The 23,522-nt window shown below is 34.0% G+C and overlaps 1 protein-coding gene across 1 annotated transcript; it reads left to right on the plus strand.

Annotated features, from left to right (window-relative positions):
* The first annotated feature begins 5,763 nt into the window (after positions 1-5,763).
* On the plus strand, positions 5,764-7,925 carry LOC131847892 (cytochrome P450 6B2-like). Its single transcript, XM_059197589.1, has 2 exons — positions 5,764-7,132; positions 7,735-7,925. The coding sequence occupies exons 1-2, from the start codon at positions 5,764-5,766 to the stop codon at positions 7,923-7,925; spliced, it is 1,560 nt and encodes a 519-aa protein (XP_059053572.1).
* The last annotated feature ends 15,597 nt before the right edge of the window (positions 7,926-23,522 follow it).

Genomic DNA, 23,522 nt, shown 5'->3' on the forward strand with positions numbered 1-23,522 from the left:
AGTGGACGGCCGCGAGACGGAGGTCCCCTGGAGTTTTAATTATTTGTAGGTGCCTGAATAAATAGACTAGTTTTTTTGATACCTCTACTATTTTTTACAACCTCTCCTATATTGTTCCCGAATAAAAATTCATCTCGTTTACGGTCTTGAAATGAGTTTACAAGATCTTTATCCACTAAAGGTAGGACTAGAGATCGTCGGGTGTCAGTTTCGAGATAGTGGGAATCTGCTAATATTTTACTGGTGTCGGATAAAGTACTCAAAATCTCGACTATTTTGGGGTCCTTGCATAATAAAAGTGACATTGCCTTAGTAATTCCACTTATCACAGCTCCTAGTTGGGTTTGCTTAGTGTAAATACGTTTGTCCCTATTGCGGTTCTGGTCACTTAGCATGGTGCTTATTTCCGCATTTAAAGTTGGGGGTTTAGCAAGCGGGACGTTTTTAGGGAAAGGAAATTTCTTTAATAGTGTCTCCTTGTCTTCCTTTTTTAATCCATTTATTAATAAAGGATTGAGTCGCATAGCAATGTGGTCGACTATGGGTTCGCCCCAATCAGCCTCCTTCTCTTCAAAACTTCCCAGAGCTTCAATGAGATCAGGATCGATGTTTAAGGTTGTGGCAGCACCAGTATCTGCTGCCTCTGCGACGCTGGGTGTTACAGTCTGAACTATCGCTTCGGGGGACGCGGTGGCTATACAATCCGCGGCTGGAGCGAAGCTCTCGGCGAGGGTAACCTCGTTTACGTCTTGCGTACCAAGATTGAAGGTATCCGAGGTTTCTTCGTAAGACGGATACCACTCGTCTTCCGGTTCCGTATCTCGTTTTTCTGATAACGAGAGAATGTATTATTGGTAAATGTATGATAAATATATATATAACTTGTGGGTAAGTAAATATAAAATTATAATTTAGAAAAGAAAAAGCTTTCTGTTAATATCTCACATTAACATTAAGGAGAAAAAACAAAAGGCACTATTGGTTAACCTCACTTGTTAACTCTGAGTAATGAATGCTTACAGGTTAACCTCACGTGTTAACTCGGAGCAAAATTGGCTACAGGTTAACCTCATGTGTTAACTCGGAGCAAAAAAGGCTACAGGTTAACCTCACGTGTTAACTCGGAGCAAAAAAAAAAATTTTATAGTGATTCTTAACACCCATTGGACTAAAGTAAAATCACTAACCTTCCATAACTTCTTCGTCATTTCTATAAACGGCAGACGTTCCCTGAAGTTTGGCTTCGTATTTCTTCAATTTTCGACGCCACGTTCTTCTTTTTCTTCGTGGGATCGCTTAGGCATTTTGCTCTTTTTTTTTTTTTTAGACTCTAAATATATTCGTGATTGCGTGCGGTCTTGGCGCTTGCGCACAAAGGAATGAGGTTGCTCAACGATACTGTAGCGAAGTAGAGTGGAGGGGAGAGCTCTCCCCACTTTTTTCTTTTTACCCCTACTACGCTTAATATTGTGTGCGGAATGGCTAGTCGTACTGAGGGTACTACATGGTTAATAAAAATAAATCTCGTAGGCGAAAACAGGATAATAATAAATGTCAGGTAAGTGTGATGCAGACAAAGTAACGCGAGTAACGTAGTATGTAATATCTATGATACACTGACGATGCAACTTGTAGTCGCTCGACGAGCTATGAAAAGAGGTATACTAAGCATTTTCTAAGGGATCAAATCCGTAATGAAATAATTCGACAGAGAACTAAGGTCATAGCTCCACTAATTAGCATGTTGAAATGACAGTGGGCTGGTTATATCTGTCGCAGAACCGATGGTCGCTAGAATAGACAAAATAAACGTATTCTAGAGTGGAGACCGCAAATTGGTAAACGTAGCAGAGGACGCCCCGCAACTAAGTGGAACAACGACATACGTAGTGTTGCTGGTAATTGTTGTGTATTCAGAGCCATAAAAATATGTGTCTATGGTTATGATTAATTACTTGGTCTATGGTCTGTCTGTGTGTCGAGTCGAGTCACATAACAAAGGGTTGTCGTGTTAAATATAAGTAATATAACCATATATAATAAAAGTCATAAATAATACATCTGCAGTATTATTAATAATAAACACCTAATTGAGCAACGAGCAAACACGAAAGTAATAAATGGAAGATAAGGGCTGAACATCGTGCCCAGTGGCATGCCTTCGAAGAGGCCTATGCCCAGCAGTAGATTGTAGTGGGCTAATGATGATGATGATGAATATTATTGACGATTGGGCATTGTGCTCTCTAATATATGGTCGAGCAGTGATGGCTGGTCATCCGTCATACTCGTGAACGAATTCTCCTTATGGGTACTGGTCTGGTCTAATTACTGGGACTGATTTATTCTTATGTTGTATTTTTGTTTTTTTTAATACAGTTAAATTTAATAATGAATTTTAAATAATTAAAAGAGCAACACACAACTTTCTTGTTCGTTCTTATTGTGACAAGATAGGTTTCCTAATGAGCGGTAGATTAAAAAATAAGTATGATTATTCTAAAGTGATTTAATTTAAGTTTATTTGAATAAAGCATTTTTTATCCTATTCTATTCTATTGATAACATATGCCTTGCTATTCATTCTAGATTATTACTTAAACCTTTGTTATTATTAACAATGTACAATGAGTCTACTACAAGCATCCATGATTGTTGAAAATTTCAAAATTATACACAATTATGGCCAGACATAACCATAGAATAGCATAATAGTATAGCAAAACTAGTCAACAATGATATGGCCTTTTGATATAATGTAAACAAATTTATATTTATCTTATTACTGTGACGCTGGAGTGATGATCAATATAATTATAAAAATAATATAATTACGTTCATTCGACGATAATATTAATTAGCCAATTGTTTGGTAAACTACTCTGCTACCAAAATGTTAGGGAAGCGTCAGTCATTTACCTTTATGGTTCTGCGGATTTCTTGGGCTTCAGGGTCTCGAAGGTATCTTCGCTAGCTTTCCAGCTTCACAGTAGGTTAACACAGTTCTAATTTATTTCAATTCACAACAAATGCGCGCGCGCGTCAAGGCCGCTTTATAGTCCGTTTGTTACTAGTTAAGGGAGGGGAAGGAAAGACGCGGGAACAGAAAACTAACGGACTCTAATATAAAAATCTGTGCTTACGATGATACAGGGTTTACGCCTTGTTGGCGTGTCAACTCATACATTGTTAGGTATTTTTTGTTACAAACAAAAGCTAATACGCACAAATTATATATATTTATTTGTATATTATTATTTTGCTTATTTAGTTCAATATGATTAGGAGATATGGATTGCTTCAAAAAATGAAGCGGTGTGACAATAATCTTATTTAATTGAGGTTCTCTAATTAAATAGGATTATTTTATTTATTTATATTAGTTAGATCGAAATTCGGCTAGAATTAATTCAAATAAGTTTTAACATTAGTAATGTGTGCAATGTTTTTTTTCGTTTAATATATTTTATACCTAACTAGCTAACCCCGCAAACGATTTTGCCATATAAATGAAAATAGCTATTCAAAATAAGGGTTTATGGTGGTGAAGGCGTGAAAATTAAGGGTTGTATGTATTTTTAATGCCACATTATATAAATATAACAAAATAAAATTTGTCCAACAAATAAAAAATAAATGTTAGGGGTGGACAACCCTTATCACGTAGGGATATGAAAAACAGATAGCAGCCGATTTTCAGATCTACTGCGTATGTATATAAATTTCATAAAAAATGCTCAAGCCGGTTGAAAGGAGTGTGGTAACTTACATTGTGACATTATATTATACATTCTGCACTCCTTCTGTATATATGTATTTCATACTCCTCCCTCCACGCAATATTCATAAAAAGGAGGTAGAATGTTTTAGCTTCACTTACTAATATAATGATAACTGTAATGCACATAATACAAATAGAAGTACATATGGCGAATTTGCGGAATATTTCACCAGTTAATCATGTGTAGTGCAGAGAATGTCATAAATTGTATATACATATACAAAAAGCGACACAAAAATACAAAATTAATCAAATAGTAGATAGTAATGACGGAAATGCCGACAGAGATAATGTAGAACTAAAGAAAAGTAAAGAAATTAAATTATAAAGAGTAAAGTGACATAATACATGATCTATTTTAAATAACCCCAAAAAATCTAAACAGAAGTTAATAAGGAATATAAAGAATTGATAGTGTAATATGAAACCTGAATAAATATTTAACACACAGTAAATGGATCATGTCAGTTTACAAACAAAAAAAACCGCATCATAAACAGTTAATTCACAGTCCAGATACACAAATACGTCAAATAAAGAAAGAAAGAGATAAACATCCCTATTTTTATATGGGGGCTTAGAAATGAAGTAAATTTGGAAAACGTTAGTAATGTAATACTGAACAATGACTGAAGAACCCTAAAAATAAATAACGGAGCAGAACAGTCCCATACATGTTATCACAGTAATTTGTTAAAGATTGTAAATTTGTTAGGAAGACCAACATTTCGAACAACTTAAAAAAATAGTATGAAATCGTTTCTATGATACTTTATCTATCAAGTCTAATTTCAGGATGGACCAGGATGAGGATGACAAGTAGATCATAAGGAGTCTTTCTATTATACCATTATCGAAGATATGTCCTACATAAATAAATTATTTTTTACTTTAAATTTGATAAAACGTATAAGTATACATGGAGCAAGAACTTTGTATCCTTTTTTATGAAAATTGCACGGACGGACGACTCAACATAATATATACCTACGTATATGTAGAATATAAATATTAACTACTAAAAATTATAATAATAATGTATTAATATGTCGCCTACATCGTGTTTCCATTACAGTTATATTAATGTCGTCAAAAACAGAATAATATATTTTTATTATTAATTTATTTTCAAATTACATTCAACTGGATAAATTCTACCGCATATATCACGGGGAGTGTTCTGAGGAATTGTTCGGATTAATACCAGCTGCTGAGTTTCAACACCGTACAACCCGCCAGAAACTGAAATACCATCCTGATCATCTGGATGAATGGCGGTCTTCCACAGTGCGGTTTTCTATAAACTTTTTGCCTCGTACAACCACATTATGGAATCACCTTTCAGTAATAGTATTTCCGAACCGATACGATATTGAAACCTTCAAGAAAAGAGCTTATTCCTTTTTAAAAAGCCGACAACGTACTTGCAATTCCCCTGGTGTTGCGGGTGCTCATGGGCGGCGGTAGTCACTTACCATCAGGTGAGCCGCATGCTCGTTTGTCCCCTGTGTTATAAAAAAAAAAATTACACAACGCCATCTAGTCCCAAGGTAAGCAGCGCTTGTGTGAGTGCTAGACGATAGATATAAATACTTAGATATTTATTTTATAACATACAAATACATACATACATAGTATACATAGAAAACACCTAGACCGATACATATTATCATACTTACGAATACAAATGTTTACCGTGGGAAGATTCGAACCCGCGACCATCGGAAAGGCGAGAAGTGGTGTGCTAAAGCGTCAGCCCACCGAGGCCGTCCAAATATAAGTATAGTCAATAAATGCGAAATTATCACATTCAAATTAAAAAAAATATTTGTGAATGGTATTAAAGAATCTTAGAATAAATTATAAATTGATGTAAATTAATATATTATTTGTTCCGTTGATATGCGGAAGTATGGTCACATTACTTAACCACTTAAAATACGCGTTTTGCGATCGCGGCTCGCAGTTTATTGTCAGTAAAGATGGAGTTAGTACTCGTAGCTTTAACAACGATTTTGTTAATAGTCTACTACATCATTAAGACTAGAAATAATTACTGGATTAAACGGAACGTACCCTACGCGAAACCAGTAGCTGTTCTAGGTAATTATGGTGAATATTTGCTTATGAGAAAGTCTATGCCGGAAGTAGCCCAATCGATATGTCATGAATACCCCAACGCGCCATACTTCGGCGCCTTCTATGGAACTGAACCTACGCTCATGGTTCAAGACCCAGATATTATAAAACAAATTCTAACGAAAGATTTCTACTATTGCAACAGTAGGGAAATCTCAAATTATACTCATAAGGAAGTTATCACCCAAAACTTGTTCTTCACTTTCGGAGATAGGTGGAAGGTGTTACGGCAAAACTTAACTCCACTCTTCTCATCATCCAAAATGAAGAGCATGTTCTATTTGATTGAAAAGTGCTCTCACACTCTGGAAGACATGCTTGATTATGAATTCGGTAAGAGTCCTGTTTTAGAAATTAGGACACTCTTAGCCAGATACACAATGGATAGTATAGGCACATGTGCTTTTGGCATAGATACGAAAACTATGGAAAAGGCTTCATATGATAATCCCTTTACTCATATAGGGAGGGCTATATTTTTAGAAACTTATTATAGGGGTTTCAAAGTTTTCGCCCGCGCTATCTGGCCCGCAATCTTTTATGGTGTTGGCATGAAGAGTTTCCCCACGGAAGTGGATAGATTCTTTAACAAGTTGATGACAGAAGTATTTATCGAACGACAATACAAGCCATCTATGAGAAACGACTTTGTAGATCTAGTGTTGGGTCTTAATGAAAAAAAATATATCACCGGTGACAGAATAACAAATATGAAAGGCGACGATAAAAAAATAACTCTCAAAGTTGATGATGAATTTCTTATAGCACAATGTTTACTATTCTTTGCGGCTGGTTTCGAAACATCATCTACCACACTGCAGTATACACTGTATGAGCTTGCAAAGAGTCCAGCGGCACAAGATAAAGCACTTAAAGAAATAGATGACTATTTAATTCGTCACAAAAACAAATTGGGTTACGAGTGTGTTACAGAGTTACCGTACGTTGAAGCTTGTATCAACGAGGCTATGCGTCTGTATCCAGTTCTTGGAGTTCTAACACGTGAGGTGGTAGAGGAATATACTCTTCCATGTGGTGCAGTACTGGATAAGGGTGTGCGCATCCATATCCCTGTGTATCATATACACCGTCATCCCGACTATTTTCCAGAACCTGAAGAATATCGTCCAGAAAGATTCTACGGAGATGAGAAACAAAATATCAAACCGTATACTTATCTTCCATTTGGAGAAGGACCTCGACTGTGTATAGGTAATATTAATTATGTAATAATTAGGCTAATTACTTTAAAGTAAGAAAATGAAATGAAGCTAGGCAAATTCTGGTATGGAAACTCTTAATTAGGTCTTAACACAAAATAAACTTATGTTTTATCGATCATTAAGTAAAATCCATATGGCCCAACGAAAATGTCCGTTGGTCAAAACATCAACCAGGCAAAATTATAAATAGTATATTTAAATTATTCTAAAAGTATATTTAATTCAAAATTTAATATTCGTAAACACGGTAGCAGGTAATAAATTAAAAAAGTAAATAATGTAAATAAACTCCATTTTCCGTATACATAAATGTTTTCATTGTGTTAACTTTAGAATAACACAGAATGAAAAAAGAAAATATTACTAATAAAACTAATATTTATACAATTGACCTATGGGACACTACTAAATTTTAATGACATGTGTATATGCAAAAATTTATCCTCACAATACGATTTTTAACTATAAATGAACACCTAATTACCCAAATCTCGGACAAAAATTTGTAAAAGTCTCAACTATTGTTATTTACTATCTTGTTAGATTTTAAAAGAAAGTTGTTTAAAATCTAATTGAATTATTCGTTCTCAGGTATGCGGTTCGCGAGAATGCAGATGATGGCTGGCATTATAACATTACTCAAGAAATACCGCGTAGAGTTGGCTGAGGATACTCCTCGTAAGCTACAATTAGGGGTAACAACCATTATAATCCAACCTGCGGAGGCGATTAAGCTGAAACTCGTAGAAAGAGAGGGCTGGCAACAACGAACTTTAGCATAAATGAGTACAATGGTCTACTACTAGAGTCTTATTTATTTCCATATTAGAAATTGCATTGTTTTAGCTAAAACATGGACAATTTCTCAAAAAATATATACCTACATATATATAAATCAATAAAAAACTTTTCTGTTCTGTTCTCTCTTGCCGACTGTAGTTGTCGTGTTTGTGTTGAAGGGAGAGAGATGTGTGTATATCATTGTTTCCCATTCCTGAATATTATTAGTATTTATGGTGATACAAAAATATTATACCTATATGTCAGCAAAAGACCAATCCAAAGACTTACACTGTATCAGACCGTCTCTCTGCTACAATATCTGATAAGTCGTTGGATTGTTGAGACGCCTTTGGTAATACACCATCACTTACATTTCATTTTAGACCCATTTACCCAATAAATAAGACTCTAGTAGTAGACCATTGTACAATGGTCTACTACTAGAGTCTTATTTATTTCCATATTAGAAATTGCATTGTTTTAGCCAAAACATGGACAATTTCTCAAACTAGAGCTTAAACAGGAGTTTGGTGGAAAGCTTTGATGAAATCCTTATTCATATTGCATTTTAAAATATGGTTACCATCTGAAACGAAAAATATAGAAATAGAGGGGAATTTCACTTCTTGCTATATGAACTTGAAAGAAAATATAAAATTGCTAATACTTGTAAGTTCTTTAGTTAGTAAGTTAGTTCTTTATTTGTCGTTTTGTAGTGCGATGAGAAATGTTTTGATTTAAAATTAAAGGCCAATAATATACGTAAAACATTGACAGCTGATATATACTCTGAATAGTATTTGGATGTAATATTATTCGTTGTCAGGAAAAATTTCTTCTCCACTATCATTAACTTGAGACTTAACTATCATTAACGTAATCAAGATGTATCTATATGAATATTTTCTATGTGTTTTTTTTTATTTTTTTAATGGCGAGTTTGGGCTATTGTTAAGTGCTTGAATCGTAGCACTGCAACCTACATACATATGTAGATCTATTGTGCTCGCCCTTTTTCAAAGTTTGCTGCCTAGACCCGTCAGGAACAAGGGTATTTAATTGTAACGATGGTTTTTAACTTACTTGAAGAGTTTATGTAAAAATTAAGGATCTATTTATTCCTAATTATGGCGTTACTTTCCATTCTCAATAACATAGTTTATTTAATACTGTTTACTTAAAAAAATAAATAACTTGATTGTGTGTACAATAATAAAAAAAAGTAATATGACTATTAAAATGCTTAAATTTAAGTTATATTTTAATAAAGAATTTTCTGTTCTACTCTGTAGTAGTAGAGTTAGTTACTATTTTTGGTAAGTTTTACGAAATAATAAAATTAGGACCGTATTATAAGTTAGTAACCTTCTAAATATACCTATATGTAAATCAATAAATAACTTTTCTGTTCTGTTCTGTTCTCTCTTGCCGACTGTAGTTGTCGTGTTTGTGTTGAAGGGAGAGAGATGTGTGTATATCATTGTCGCATTCCTGAACACCATAAATACAAAAATATTATACCTATATGTCAGCAAAAAACGAACCCAAAGACTTACACTGTAACAGACTGTCTCTTTGCTACAATATCTGATAAGTCGTTGGATTGTTGAGACGCCTTTGGTAACACAACATCACTTACATTTCATTTTAGACCCATTTGTTACTATTGTGATATTGATACAAAAAGGGGTCAAATTATATCTCGTTAATCGCTTGACCGATTCTGATAAAACAACTATCAGGTTACAAATTCGACTGATAGCTACGTACCTACTCAATTATAAATAAATATAAGCATATTTTTATTTTCTTGTATTTCTAAAAAAATATACTATAAAATAAAGTAGAACTGTCGGGATTTTCAAATTAACAACTATTCATTAAATGCATATGAAAGTATATCTGAACACTACAATACCAGGAGAATTGCAAGTAACTTGCCGGTCTTTTAGGAAGGCGTAAATTTTTTATACCATATCGTTTCAGAAATACCATTGCTGGAAGGTAATTCCATTGCTGGAAGGTAATTCTGCGGAATTACCTTCCAGCAATGGTATTTCTGATGCACGTGTGCGTGGCAAAAAAAATGTGAAAATATTATGAGAAGGTAAATATCTATGCTCAATTTGTTTAACCTACTTGATGGAAAAAGAGGTGTGGTGAATGATGAGTATTATATAAAACACCATATATGTATTAACAAACAATACATACTTATAATGAGAACTTTGAAAAAGGGCGAGCACAATAGATCTATGCCGGTTACAGTGTTACAGGTTTTAGCACTAGACAAAAGTCAAAAAGCCCCTAATAAAAAAAATATGAGAATATGAAAGGACGCAGGTATGGAGAACTGACCAGACTAAACTATGATAAATCATTTTTTGTCTGACAGAGAAGTCTCTAGAAGAGTCATCAAAACTGGCTTATATGCATGAAAGAAGCTCTGAAAATGAAGATAATTGTGTAACGATAGAAACAAAAGGCATCTTAATTATTTATTTCATTAAGCAAAGACAAACATAAAGTTGTCTAATTATTATAAACGCGAAAATTCGTGAATATGGAGGGATATTTGTAAGTCTTTCCCGTAAAAACTGCTGAATATATATTAATGAAACTACAATAATCTAGCTTATACATCATAATAACACAAGCTATAAATTTCACGTGAGCGAAACCACTGGCATGCGCCCTTGGTCTAGCAGTAATAATTCCGAATGTGCTATAAAGAAAAAAAAACGGATAGGTATCAAGTGCTCATTGTATTAAAAGAACTTATTACCTACATAATAGATGTTTTCTGTGTCGTTACATTACTCCTGTTAAATAGGTTTAGCAAATTTTTATTTACAATAAATTAATGAAATCAATGAATGAGGCGCAATGTGATTGTTCTGTTAATTTTCTAAACGATACTTGGGGACAGCAAGTTTGTCTTTAAATCTAGTATTAATATTATGAATATCGCTGTTTTTTGGAAATAAGTCAAGATTTTTATGAACATGTAGGATATTTGAATATATGAATTGAGAAGCAACGGTGAGAATTGCCTCTTTGAATTTCTGTCTTAATGAGTCACGACTCTTCATACAGTAGATTGCTCGAACGGCACGATTTTGTAATATGAATATATTTTTAATATCTGCCGCTTTTCCCCATAGTAATATTCCATAAGAGAATAAACTATGAAAATAACTAAAATAGACTAATCTAGCAGTATCAGTATCTGTGTACTGTCTAACCTTACGCACGGCAAAAGCTGCTGAACTTAGTTTCGCTGCAAGGCTTTGAATTTGTGCACCCCATTGTGTTTTATTATCTAGTGTGATTCCTAGAAAGACAGTAGATTCTATAAATTCGAGAGATTCGTCATTTAATTTTATGTTGCAATTAGTATTAAAACTTTAACTAAATCGAAATATACTAAGAGTACAATCATCATATTACTAATATTAATAAAGCAGAAGTGTGGATGGATAGGTTGATGTTTGTTACTCTTTCACGCAAAAAGTACTAAATGAAATTCAATGAAACTTTACAATAATATACCTTATACCATATAATAATAATGGAATAACATATAGATTATATAAATTCATGAATATATACTTTTTTTTATTATCTAAGTTTATTTTAGAGTTTTTATTACCAAACATACATACGTACGTAGTGTTGAAGTGTATTTCTAAATGTGGATTGAAATCATTGGTTTTACCAATATGGCCGCCTTATTGTAATACTGTTAGTAGACAATCCCCATGCTCTCAATCCAATGCTATTGTCTTTTATAATAATACTGGACGAAAATGGCAAGCGCCGAATGCCGCCCAAATAACTGGAATGGAAGGATCTAGACTAAGTACTGACGGATGTATTCGAGTTTAGTCTGAGAGCACTCAATATCACCGGACGATAGGGCAAGTGCAGCGTGCCCTCCGAATGACTGGAATGGAAGGATCTAGACCAAGTCCTGTCGGATGTATTCGAGTTTAGTCCGAGGGCCCTCAATATCACCGCAAAGGGCTAGTGCTGAGTCCAGTCCGTATGACTGGAATGGAAGGATGTACACCATGTCCTGCCGGATGTATTCGAGTTTAGTTTTCAAACCTCAGACCGTTATAATTTAGATTCCCGAAATGGGATAAAAAGGGAAGGAAGTGGTTCAGCTTATACCTGGCTCTCAGCTTGATAAACCCTTTACAGGTAACCTTGTTTAATAGAATATGTATGGAGCCACTAGTTTAGATAATAAACCTGAACGGTAGAAATGTGTAGTGAGACGTACAAAATCGTGCGGTCGGCCGTACCACCCCACGGCAGGGTGACCGCAGGGTGCCTTCCCGACTTACCGCACACAATACTTTATTATTTTTATAATACACTAGCTGTTTGCCGCGACTTCGGTCGAGTGGAATTTAACTTGTTTTATGAAAAATAAATATTTTTTTTAAATAAAGGTAACCCAAGTTACTACGTGTATGTAATATTATGTTATCTGTGCTACGTGTAACATTAGCAATTTACAAGTGTAAATCCCGTCGAAATCAGTCCGCTCGTTTTAGAGATTAGCAAGAACAAACAGACAGGCAAACATTTTTTTTAATATTTTTTTCTGTAAGTACCGTAAGTGCTCTCTCATACGCAAAATATCACACTATACTTTGTAAAAGTTAGTGAGTATGGATGAAGTATAGTTTGGCTTCGTGTTGTGACACGAACATTCGAATTTCGGTATTTTTTCTTTTTAAATTCAACGGATTATAGAAAACTCTACCTAGTAATATGTGCCTATAAACACGTATATACGTTCAAATTATCTGCTTATTGTACTATGTAGATGAAATTTCATGTTTTTATTATTAAATATAATTTTTATAACTGAAATGGCTGGACCGATTTTGACGAGATTTTTATTGGCAGGTAGCTGATACAATAAGGAATAACTTAGGCTATTTTTATTATAGAAAATTCTTTTATTTTAGAAATATAATTTTAAATTGTACCCGAAGTCGCGGGTACGGCTAGCAAATACATACATACGTTCGCATTCCACGTACGTTATTGTACGGTAAATAGGGCAGGTGCGACATCGGCTTCCGTTTCCGACAGTCGAGCACGACGTATCGATTCCAGTTTGTTGTGGCAATACTAACTGTAGCCCGCGTGTTTGTCTGCCTTTTAAAGATAGTGCTATATAGGCTATGTCCTATCTTATATAATGAATATTCATAAAAAAGTAGACAAAGATTTTTTCTTGTGTCCTGTCTTGTGATAGAATGAATATTCACAAAAAAAATCACTAGAATCTGTTGAGATTTAAATTGTGAAAAGTCTAATAACGAGACGGATAGACAGTCATAGTATTGCGTTTCTAAACGCATATATATAATTACATAGTATAGAACAAAGTCGCTGTCGCTGTTTTTCCGTCCCTATGTATGCTTAAATCTTTAAAAACTACGCAAAGGATTTTGAAGCGGTTTTCTTTTAATAAATAGAGTGATTCAAGAGGAAGGTTTATATATGTAATACATGTACACCCGGGCGAAGCCGGGGCGAGTAGCTAGTATTAGATAAAAGGTATCATATGGCCTTCCTCGTGACGCAACTTATATACACGTTCAATTAAATAAAAACGGCTTGCTTGTTTATAATAATAATGATATATTATATCTCGAGATAATACAAACAGCGCCATCAGGATCTAAGGTGAGCAGAGCTTATGTTATGGGGACTAGACAACTACTATAAAGACTTACATATATTTTTTGTACATACATATTATACATATAAAACACCGAGAACGATACAAACAATTTTGAATACAATGGTGCGAGGACTCGAACCCGCGTCTATTGGAAATAAGGCAGTGATAAACCACCGAGGCCGACCGTGAAAAGGTAACAAACAGACACACTTTCGTAGTTACAATACTAAGTTACCAATGATTTCATTCCATTTCAAGTTATTTTAAAAGATAAAAGATAGTCTATCCTTCTTTGTGATATATTTTATTCTAAAGTCAAATTCTATTACAATCCCTTCATCTGTTTAGTCGAAAAGGTAACAGATATACAGACAGATACGCCTTCATATTTATAATATTAGTATCAATATTAATTATTATGGAAGTATGGATAACTGTAGGAATTTTATTGAGTTATTTATTACTGGTAATTACAATTGTATTAGAAATAGAAATAGTTTGTATTAGACCTTAGATGTATAGTAATATTTACACAGTTATGGTAGGTCGACTAATTGCTAAATCTTCATTTTTATGATGTAGTTACATTTTTTATTTTATTTTATTTATAGCTAGCTAACATCGTCTGCGTGGAATATAACTTTATTTTTCTAAAATAAAAGTAGCCTAAGTTACTCTTTATTACATCAGATACCTGCCAATAAAAGTCCCATCAAAATCGGTCAACATACAGGCAGACAAAAATTGTAAAAAAAATTATTTTGGTGTATGTATTTATATTATAAAAAAATCAATATTACAAACAGACACTCCAATTTTATTTATATGTATAAATTCTTTATTGCTTTACCCAATATTAAAAGCAGATACATAAAATAAATATATAACAATACATCAATGAAAGAAAGTACAGAAGTATTATCACTAACGCAATCTCTTCCAAACTTAGGTAAGAGGGTATTTATAATTATAAAGACGACACAGGAGTGGAAATAAAAAAATAAAATAAAAATAAAAATATTAAATAAATATATATATATGTGTATACATAAATATATTTAAATGAAGTATAGGCACAGATGAATACTGGAATATGTTTTAATTTATGATAATGGTAGGTATATATAATGTAGAGCTGTAAAAGTAACGATAACTTACGATCTAACTAACGATAAATACTAGTTACTCATATAGCACAGATAACATAATATTACATACATATAGTAATAGTTTTTTTTATTAAGGGCTTTGAGCTAATTCGGTACTTTGGACCTGTGGCACTGAGACCTGCATAGGTATATTGTGCTTGCTTATTAGAGTCCGCTGTGTAAGCCAGTCAGACAACTATTTTATACTATGTAAAGGCACAGATAATACAATATTACATAGTAAAGGTAAAACAATAAATCCTATATCCTTATAGTATATTAGATTTTATGTTTAACGGCCTAGGTGGTCTAGCGGTTTAGTATACCGCTTTACTTCCGATGGTCGCGGGTTCGATTCCTCTCACGGTGCAAACATTTGAACTCATGAGTGTATGATTGTTTCTATTGGTCTGGGTGTTTTCCCTATATATATTATATATGTATATAAAAAAAGAATCTATGTATTTTTATCAGTCGTCTAGTACTACACAAGCTCTACTTACCGTGGGATTTGATGGCGTTGTGTTAATTGTCCAGGGTTAGTTGTTACTTATAAAAGTTTACAAAAAAAAATATTTATGTATATGTATCAGTTATCTAGTACCCATAACACAAGCTTCAGCTAGCTTAACTTGGGTCTAGAGGGCGCTGTGTGAATTGTCCTGAGATTACTATATTACTACTATAGTATTGATTTAGAAGAAAAGAAAGAAAGAAAATTTTTCGCGTTGCTTCTCTATTCAATTGTATGTGGATTTAGTCTAAATTGTAGACAAATGCCATATACCATTTAATAGAGAGACAACGCGAAATTGAATACAATACCGGATATGAAGATATGGATTGCAGAGATTACCAGCATCCGGGTGGACCGACCCCGCGCTCGCAGGCCTACTTCCGTCCTCAAGGTGCTGCGTGACTTGAATTTATAAAATACACAATACCTGTGAGGTCATATAGATAATTGTTAAATAATATATGTATCTATAAATCATTATGTAGTGAACTCACGTTTATTAGGTTGTAAATTAATTGCTATATCTTTATATACATAATTCTTTGTCACCTAACAGATAAATGACTGAACCGATTTGTCATTGCCGATAACTTTTTGTCGATTTGTTACTGCCATCTCTGAAATGGCTGGACCGATTTTGAGCTTTCACTAGCAGATTGCTAATATTATAAAGAGTAACCTAAGTACTTAATACTCTTTATAATATACTACTTTTGTTTTAAAAAGATATCATAATTACACGCGGACGAAGTCGTATCACCTAGTCTAGGTCCGAGAAACCGTTGTGATAAATTCCTAGTTAATTTACAATAACTGACCTGACCTCATACACTTCTTATGATCCTGCAATGGAGCCCCGCCAGCGAAAACCGTTAGTGCAGGCGGCCCATTCCGTAATCATACATGAGGGGGGGGGGGGGGGGGGGGGGATTTTTTTTATTTATTTTTATTTATTTATTTAATTCAGGCTACATGGCCCATATTATAAATACCTTATAGACTAACATACATAAGAAATAATAATCAAATATGTAAAATAAAATTGTCTCTATGGTCACGGCACTGACGACGGCAATCTGCCACGGTAGCGCCGATAGACCACCCCCTTCGGCCAGTAGTCCTCCTTCATGAAGGTGGGCAGCATATTGGTGGGGACCAGGACCACGAACGCTTTGAAGCTCGCGTTGTGGCTCGATTCCAACTGCGTCACCCTCAATGTCAGGTTGCTTTTAGTCCGGATGTAGTCAACTATGTCCTGTTCCTTGGTAGCGTAGTGTAGGCGGGATAGGTACATTGCCGTGGTCGGTGTTGCGGCACGTAACAAGAAGTTGGGCCCTGTCAGTGCTGTGCCACAATGGTTTCGTAATCATTGACCCTCTTTGCGCCTCTTCTTTTGTACCATGACAAAACCATCATCGTCACGGTCAGCAGACTTTGGGGTCATTTTCAGAGTCACTTTAGGCTCATTCCGCTGAGCAGTTGGTTTTTTAGCGGCGACGGTGGCAAAATCTGGCGCTTTAATAGCACCGCGGACTTTGGTGGTGCTGCTTCCATCTTGCAGCGGTGCGGGCGCTCGCGGTGTGCGGGCAGGGGGCGCGGGACGAGGAACGACGTCGGCTCTCGGCGTCGTTCCTCGTCCACATGCCACATTGCTAACAATAACCCCATTGTTAGCAATGTGGCATTGCAGGTGGACCTCCACGCGGTTTCCTCTGGAAACCATCGTGGTAAATACATTTGCTAAAATGGGCTAACTTGACTTCAAGCCCATTTTATCATCCTCCACTAGTACCCCAACCTCTTAAACCGTATTTTATTGAGATTTCTGGGCTATTATCCGGTGGTAAAACCTGTAACACTGCGACTTGATTAGATCTAATTTGCTCGCCCTTTTCCAAGTTCGTTACCTAGACCCGTCAGTGACAAGAATTGAAAGATATTCTTAGGAGCGATGATTTATACCCTCAGGATAGAGCGTACTTTTTAAAGGAGATATTTCGTAAACCGTAGAGTCGGGAGCGCTACACCGTAATCATCCATTAAAAACTAATGCCATCAGATAAACGCCGAGCGGAACTAATAAATGTCGTACCATTTCGTATTATAGATTTTTACGTTCTATATTAAAATTACTTTGTTACCATCAAATGTGGCGTGATCTGAAGTTCTTCTCGAGTATAAATCAGTTCTCAGAATTTTCCTTTTATATCTTTCGTTCATTGTAATCATTGCAACCTTGTTCTCAATATTGATTTTATAAAATCAACCGCATAACAAAACAATAATCTGCGAGATATAATACTTAGGGTTAATTATGTAAAGTAGTTCTCATCTGATACAGCTTGAAACTGCAGTTTTGACCTATATTGGCGGCCACGATGGTCAAGCGGTTTTGCACGCCCTTTTGCTAATGGTTACAGGTTCGATTCCTCGCACGGTACAAACATTTGTATTCATGAGTATGATTGTTTATCGGTCTGGGTATTTTCTATGTATATTATGTATGACATGCTAAGTTAATCGACTATTAATTGAGGGGAAGGGGATTGTTCGTAACGTATAGTAATAACGCCATTGTTATTAATGAGTTATAATTGAGATAATTGAGTGGTAAATTCCTGGAGAATTTACCAGGGTGGGGCTACCTGACCTGATTTCATATTCATCTTATCATCCTCCACCGGTGTCCCGCCAACGTAAACCGTTAGGCGGAATCATCATTCCATTATCATTCTTAAAAAAAGGACCAGGAATAGGACCAGCATAATAATCATTATGAAATAAAAAATGCAAATATCATAATACGTACAAATTTGGCAAATCTACTACAAGAAAATATCAACAACTGAAGTGCCTTCTTCTGTTTACTATAATAAATTTTAAAAAAGTAGATAAGTACTACCATAATTTATTTATACATACACTGTGATACTATTTTTTTATCTTCTTATGTCTCTGTCAGTTTCCTATTAGATGTAATATTATCTTATCTGTGCTATTAGTTTCAATTAATATAAGAGCAAATGATTCGCTTGTTTAAACTTGTACAAAAACATAGGAAGTAATTCACAATAGGTGAAAGTGAGGACCTTCAAAGACAATGTCGATTCATTTAAATCTTTATAGCGACTTGTCTATGCCTTCTGCATATTTATCTAGTAAAAAATATGAGTAGGTTTATACATACCTATTTTTATTTTATACGGCAATGTTAAGAAACTGTGGTATACTTTGCGTAGCTTAAGATCTTATTTAAAAGTACGGTTAAAGAAAATCACACCCCTGATGGTAAAAGGTATCGGCTATTTACATAAAAAGTACTATGGGCATCACATTATCAAATAAAATCAAATCAAAAATTATTTTTTCATGTAGAACATTTTAGCCGCTTATGAATATCTTTTTTTTTTGTATTAATATTTTTCTCTATCGAACAATTCTGTACACAGATTCAGGTGAGAAAATCTGGCAAAAGACTCAACTAAATTTTATTTGTACTTATGTAGGGATCTATGTCTAACATCACACACTCATCGTTGCATTCCAGAAAACTAAGTTGTCATTCGTCTTATCCTTTATTTTCACTACCCTAATCGCACGCTATAATTTAAACTCAGCTTGCAAGGATACCTGCTTCGGAACTAAAATAGGTGAGACTGGGGTACACACGCAGACGAATTTACAGTCTATCTCCAGGAAATAAGGTCACTAATTCACATTACCAATCCAATTTCCCGCCATAAATCACATGCAAAACATAACTTTATAGATATCAAGTTTCAAGATATGAGTAAGTACGTTACGTAGTATATACAATTTAATATAACTTCCGTATCACTTAACTTAAATACACTCGGCTTGCGTCAATTTCAAAGTTTCTAAGGACATATTTACTTTATTACGAACTCAATACTAAAATATGCGAATAGGCTTAAGCATATCCGCTTTGTCGTTTGTTCTTTGTCTACACGTTTATTGTATGAAATATTTTATAATCTAATATATAAAATTCTCATGTCACAATGTGTATTACGATACTTCTTTTGCAAAATTTTACCGACCGATTTTTATAAAATTTTATATGCATATACAGTAGTTCTGAGTATCGGTACTAGCTATTTTTCATACCCCTAAGTAATAAGGGTTGTTCACATTTATATAATAATATTTATTTTTTATTTTTTGGACAAACAATTCCTTTTTTTATAATGTGGCAAACAAAATACATACAACCCCAAATTTTCACTCTTCTATGACCAACCCATATTTTTACCATACTAAAATTTACATGGCATAACAACGTACGTGCTGGCACAGCTAGTAATATAATAATAATAATCTCAGGACAATTCACACAGCACCATCTAGTCCCAAGTTACGCTAGCTAAAGTGTTATGGGTACTGGAAACTGATACAAATAAATTAAATACTTTGATACAAATATTATTATTTACAGTATATATATGAGGTTGGCTGGTAGAGAATGCCATTAGCATTAAGCCCGCCTATTATATAATGCAATAAAGTTTAAAGAAATAAATAATTCTGACTTAGGGGCCGTTCAAGTATTATGTAAGCAAATTTATTACAATTATTTACCCCCCATCCCCCTTGTCAACAAAAGTAAGCAAAGCTCTAACCCCCTCCCCCATGCTTACGTAAACATTTTTCAATTAATGTATTGTTTTTTAGCAAAGTCAATGTGGGGGTAGCCATTGGTGTAAAAAGTAAATAATTACCGATGACGTAAACATCATCTAGACACCCCTACCCCCGATGTCATACAAAATAAGCAAAGTAAAGACAATAGTACTTACGTAATACTTGAATGACCCCTTAATTAAATTTGAAGTTCATATTTAATCTTCACGAACGAACGTTTGAACGATGATAGTCATAGACAATATTTTGTTTTAAATAACTGCAGACGATGTTACGTATAACAATTAGTAAGTATTACAAGTAATATTATGTTATCTGTGGTATTACACATATGACAGAGTGTCTGCCTGACAATTTGTTACCTTTTCACAACTAAACGGCTGATCGGAGTTTTATGAAATTTGATACCAAAATAGATTGTATCACAAAAACGGATGTGGGTTATCTGTTATTTAAAAAAAGCAGACGTACCGATCTAGTCGTTTATAATATAAGGGGCACTAAGAATATTACTAATAACACCTATAAGTACGACTAAATATACGATTATATCGGAACAAACAAAGCCACTATAAACAACTAGTAATATAATATAAGAACCCCTTAACATCTCTATTACAAGTATGTAATGACTATAGATCATTAAAGTCATATTAACTGCCATAATTACACCATAAACGGTAAAGCTCAGTAATATTCATTATCACATAACACCTTATTAGAAGTTGATATATCGTTTTTATTAAATGGATAACATGGTGTAAATAGGGCCGATGTTATTTTTTTCTTTTTTCATTCTTGTATTTCTTGTATTCTTCTTGTATTTCTTGCCAGTTCTACTCAAACGTTGCTAGTTGAACTGGTCGTTATGGAGAGTGATCAATAAATATGGCCTGTAGAAGAGACCCATATCTTTCTTATATATAAAACTAACTACATGTCTAGGCTTCGCTCGGGTGTACATGTATTATACATATAAACCTTCCTCTAGAATCACTCTACCTATTTAAAAAAACCCTTCAAAATCCGTTGCGTAGTTTTAAAGATTAAGGCATACATAGGGGCGGTCAGACAGCGACAGCGACTTTGTTTTATACTATGTAAAGATTCTCGTGTCTCAATGTTAGTTACTATACTGCTCCGAAACAGCTTGACCGACTTTTATGAAATTTTATATGCATATTCAGCAGGATTGAGAATTGGCTACGGTCTATTTTTCATACTTCTAAGTGACAATGGTTGTCTATCCCTGACATTTCTTTTTTATTTAATGGACAAATTTTTGATTAGTTATTCCTTATAACAGATCCCCTACTATAGTTAAAGATTGTTCTTTGTCTTGCTCGTATTTCTTGTAGAAAAATCTAATCAAATGTTCTGTTTAGTCAATTACAGTAATATACAAATTTTTATAACGTATATACTATTATAAAATTGACGCGGTCATTATTTATACATATAATTAGACAAAATCACAGGATCTTACCAAGTTTTAGTTTTGATGATTTCCCAATATATCATGTGGTACGATTCCGTGATTTTTATTAATTGTTAGACGTACTTTTTTAAATGATTACTTCACGGTAACGTAAATAAATAAATAAAAATATAAAACAACGTAATCGCTTCCACAGCTGATACAAATTAAATACAATAAGTTAACATAACTCCATAAATTCTTGTCCTCGAATATCTCGGAAATGACGACAAATTCTTAGAATTAATAACAACATTTGTGGTTTTCCCTTGTATACAACTCTTGATTGCCATGTCCTTTGTTGTGGAAGTTGCTCTAGTAAAAGTAAAATCGTATATATTTTTTTTTATTGGGTGTTTATTGTCAGGTGGACCTGTTAGAAATAGAAATTGAACCTATAGCACTGCGACATACATGGATCTTTTGTACTGGCCCTTTTTCAGAGTTCGAGTCTGGGACAAAAATTGAAGGATATCTTAGTACCTTTGGTTTTTATCTCCTCAGGATAGAGTGCAAACTTTCCAAAGGAGATATTACATGCATGAGTGGGCTACAACCACATAGGATGTGTAGTGGCGTTTCCTCTTCAGTTTGGTAAAATCTGCAGATTCTACGTATATGTAACTCCACGACGGTTCAGATAGCGTTGTTCACACATCAATTAATGCTATGGTTTATTAGAGTTTTCACCGCAATTATAATAATTGAACCAAAACTGAATATATCGCATACCTAATACCATATTGTATTAAGTCAAAATTTACAGACTTTGGAAAATACACTCTAAAGTTTTAATTTTGAAGTCTAATATCAATAAGTTCAGTTCGTATTCTTTTACATTGTTATACATGTTTACAATAAAACAAATAAATTATTAAATTTAAATTTGTGAGAATAGAGTAACTATCAGCACATGCTATTGCAATTTTGTCAAAAGCAATTAGTCTAATCAGTGTCCATAACCCGAACAAATCAGTCCCCACAAACAGCATTCGTGCACGAGTATGACGGATGAGCCAATATAATAATAATAATAATAAAAATAGCAATCATTGTACTTTTTTTTTTGTGGTTGATAATGGAATGGTGCACTCATGTATACTCTGGCGGGGCCCCAGTGGAGGATGATAAGATGAGCATGAGGTCAGGTCAGTTAGCCCATCGTGACAAATTTACAAAGAATTAATTACGATAGTTTCCAGGGAAAACCGCGTGGAGGTCAACCTGACATGGTACATTGCTATTCTATTGCTATTTCCCCCGCCATCATTGTACTCAACCATATTAGAGGGAGCACATTAACCATCAGTGAGTATCAGTTGTCTAGTACCCACAACACAAGCTCTGCTTACCGAAGGACTAGATGGCGCTGTTTAATTGTTTAGGGATTTTATTATTATTATATTACTAAGTAATACCTAATTCTATATTCATAAAATTCTCAATTGACAGTAATAAACCCATTAAATACATTTTTGTGAATAATACATTAGATAAGGTATTCCCAATTAATTAAAAAGAGATTAAGTAATATTGCTACGTCACATTCCTCGTGTTATCTATGGGTATGCGGGACTGGTTCAACTATATGTATTTTATTAATTTGTTTAAAGGAAATCAACTTTAATAATGAAATTTGTGTAGAATTAATTACTATAGGGTCCATCTATTGTGAAATAACTATTATACCTAATAATTGGTAAATTATTTAAAATCACTGTTTTGTAAACTATATTTTGAACGAAATAAAGCCCTAAATCGTTTGTTTTTAGTTATCATCCTTCGTTGTTTCCTGAAGTTCATTAAGTATCGCATTCGTGATTTATCGATCATTCCAAAGGTTGAAAATATGAAGATTACTTCTAGCTTTAAGTTCCGTTTTTGTTCTATGATTTTTAATCGATAAATTAGTTTCAATAAATTAATTCGAGACATTCGTAATTATGGCAGACTAGGCTGTATGGCTTGTTTCTTTGTCTTCCTAAAAAAAAGGATAAAGTATATAATAATAAAAAAACAAATCATATCATACGTATACAAAAGTAAATTATTTTCGTCTAGAGCAAATATGCTGCCCATCTG

This window comes from Achroia grisella, unplaced genomic scaffold (assembly GCF_030625045.1).
Source record: "Achroia grisella isolate CSIRO2021 unplaced genomic scaffold, CSIRO_AGI_Agris_v1 utg109, whole genome shotgun sequence".
In the NCBI taxonomy this organism is placed as follows: domain Eukaryota; kingdom Metazoa; phylum Arthropoda; class Insecta; order Lepidoptera; family Pyralidae; genus Achroia; species Achroia grisella.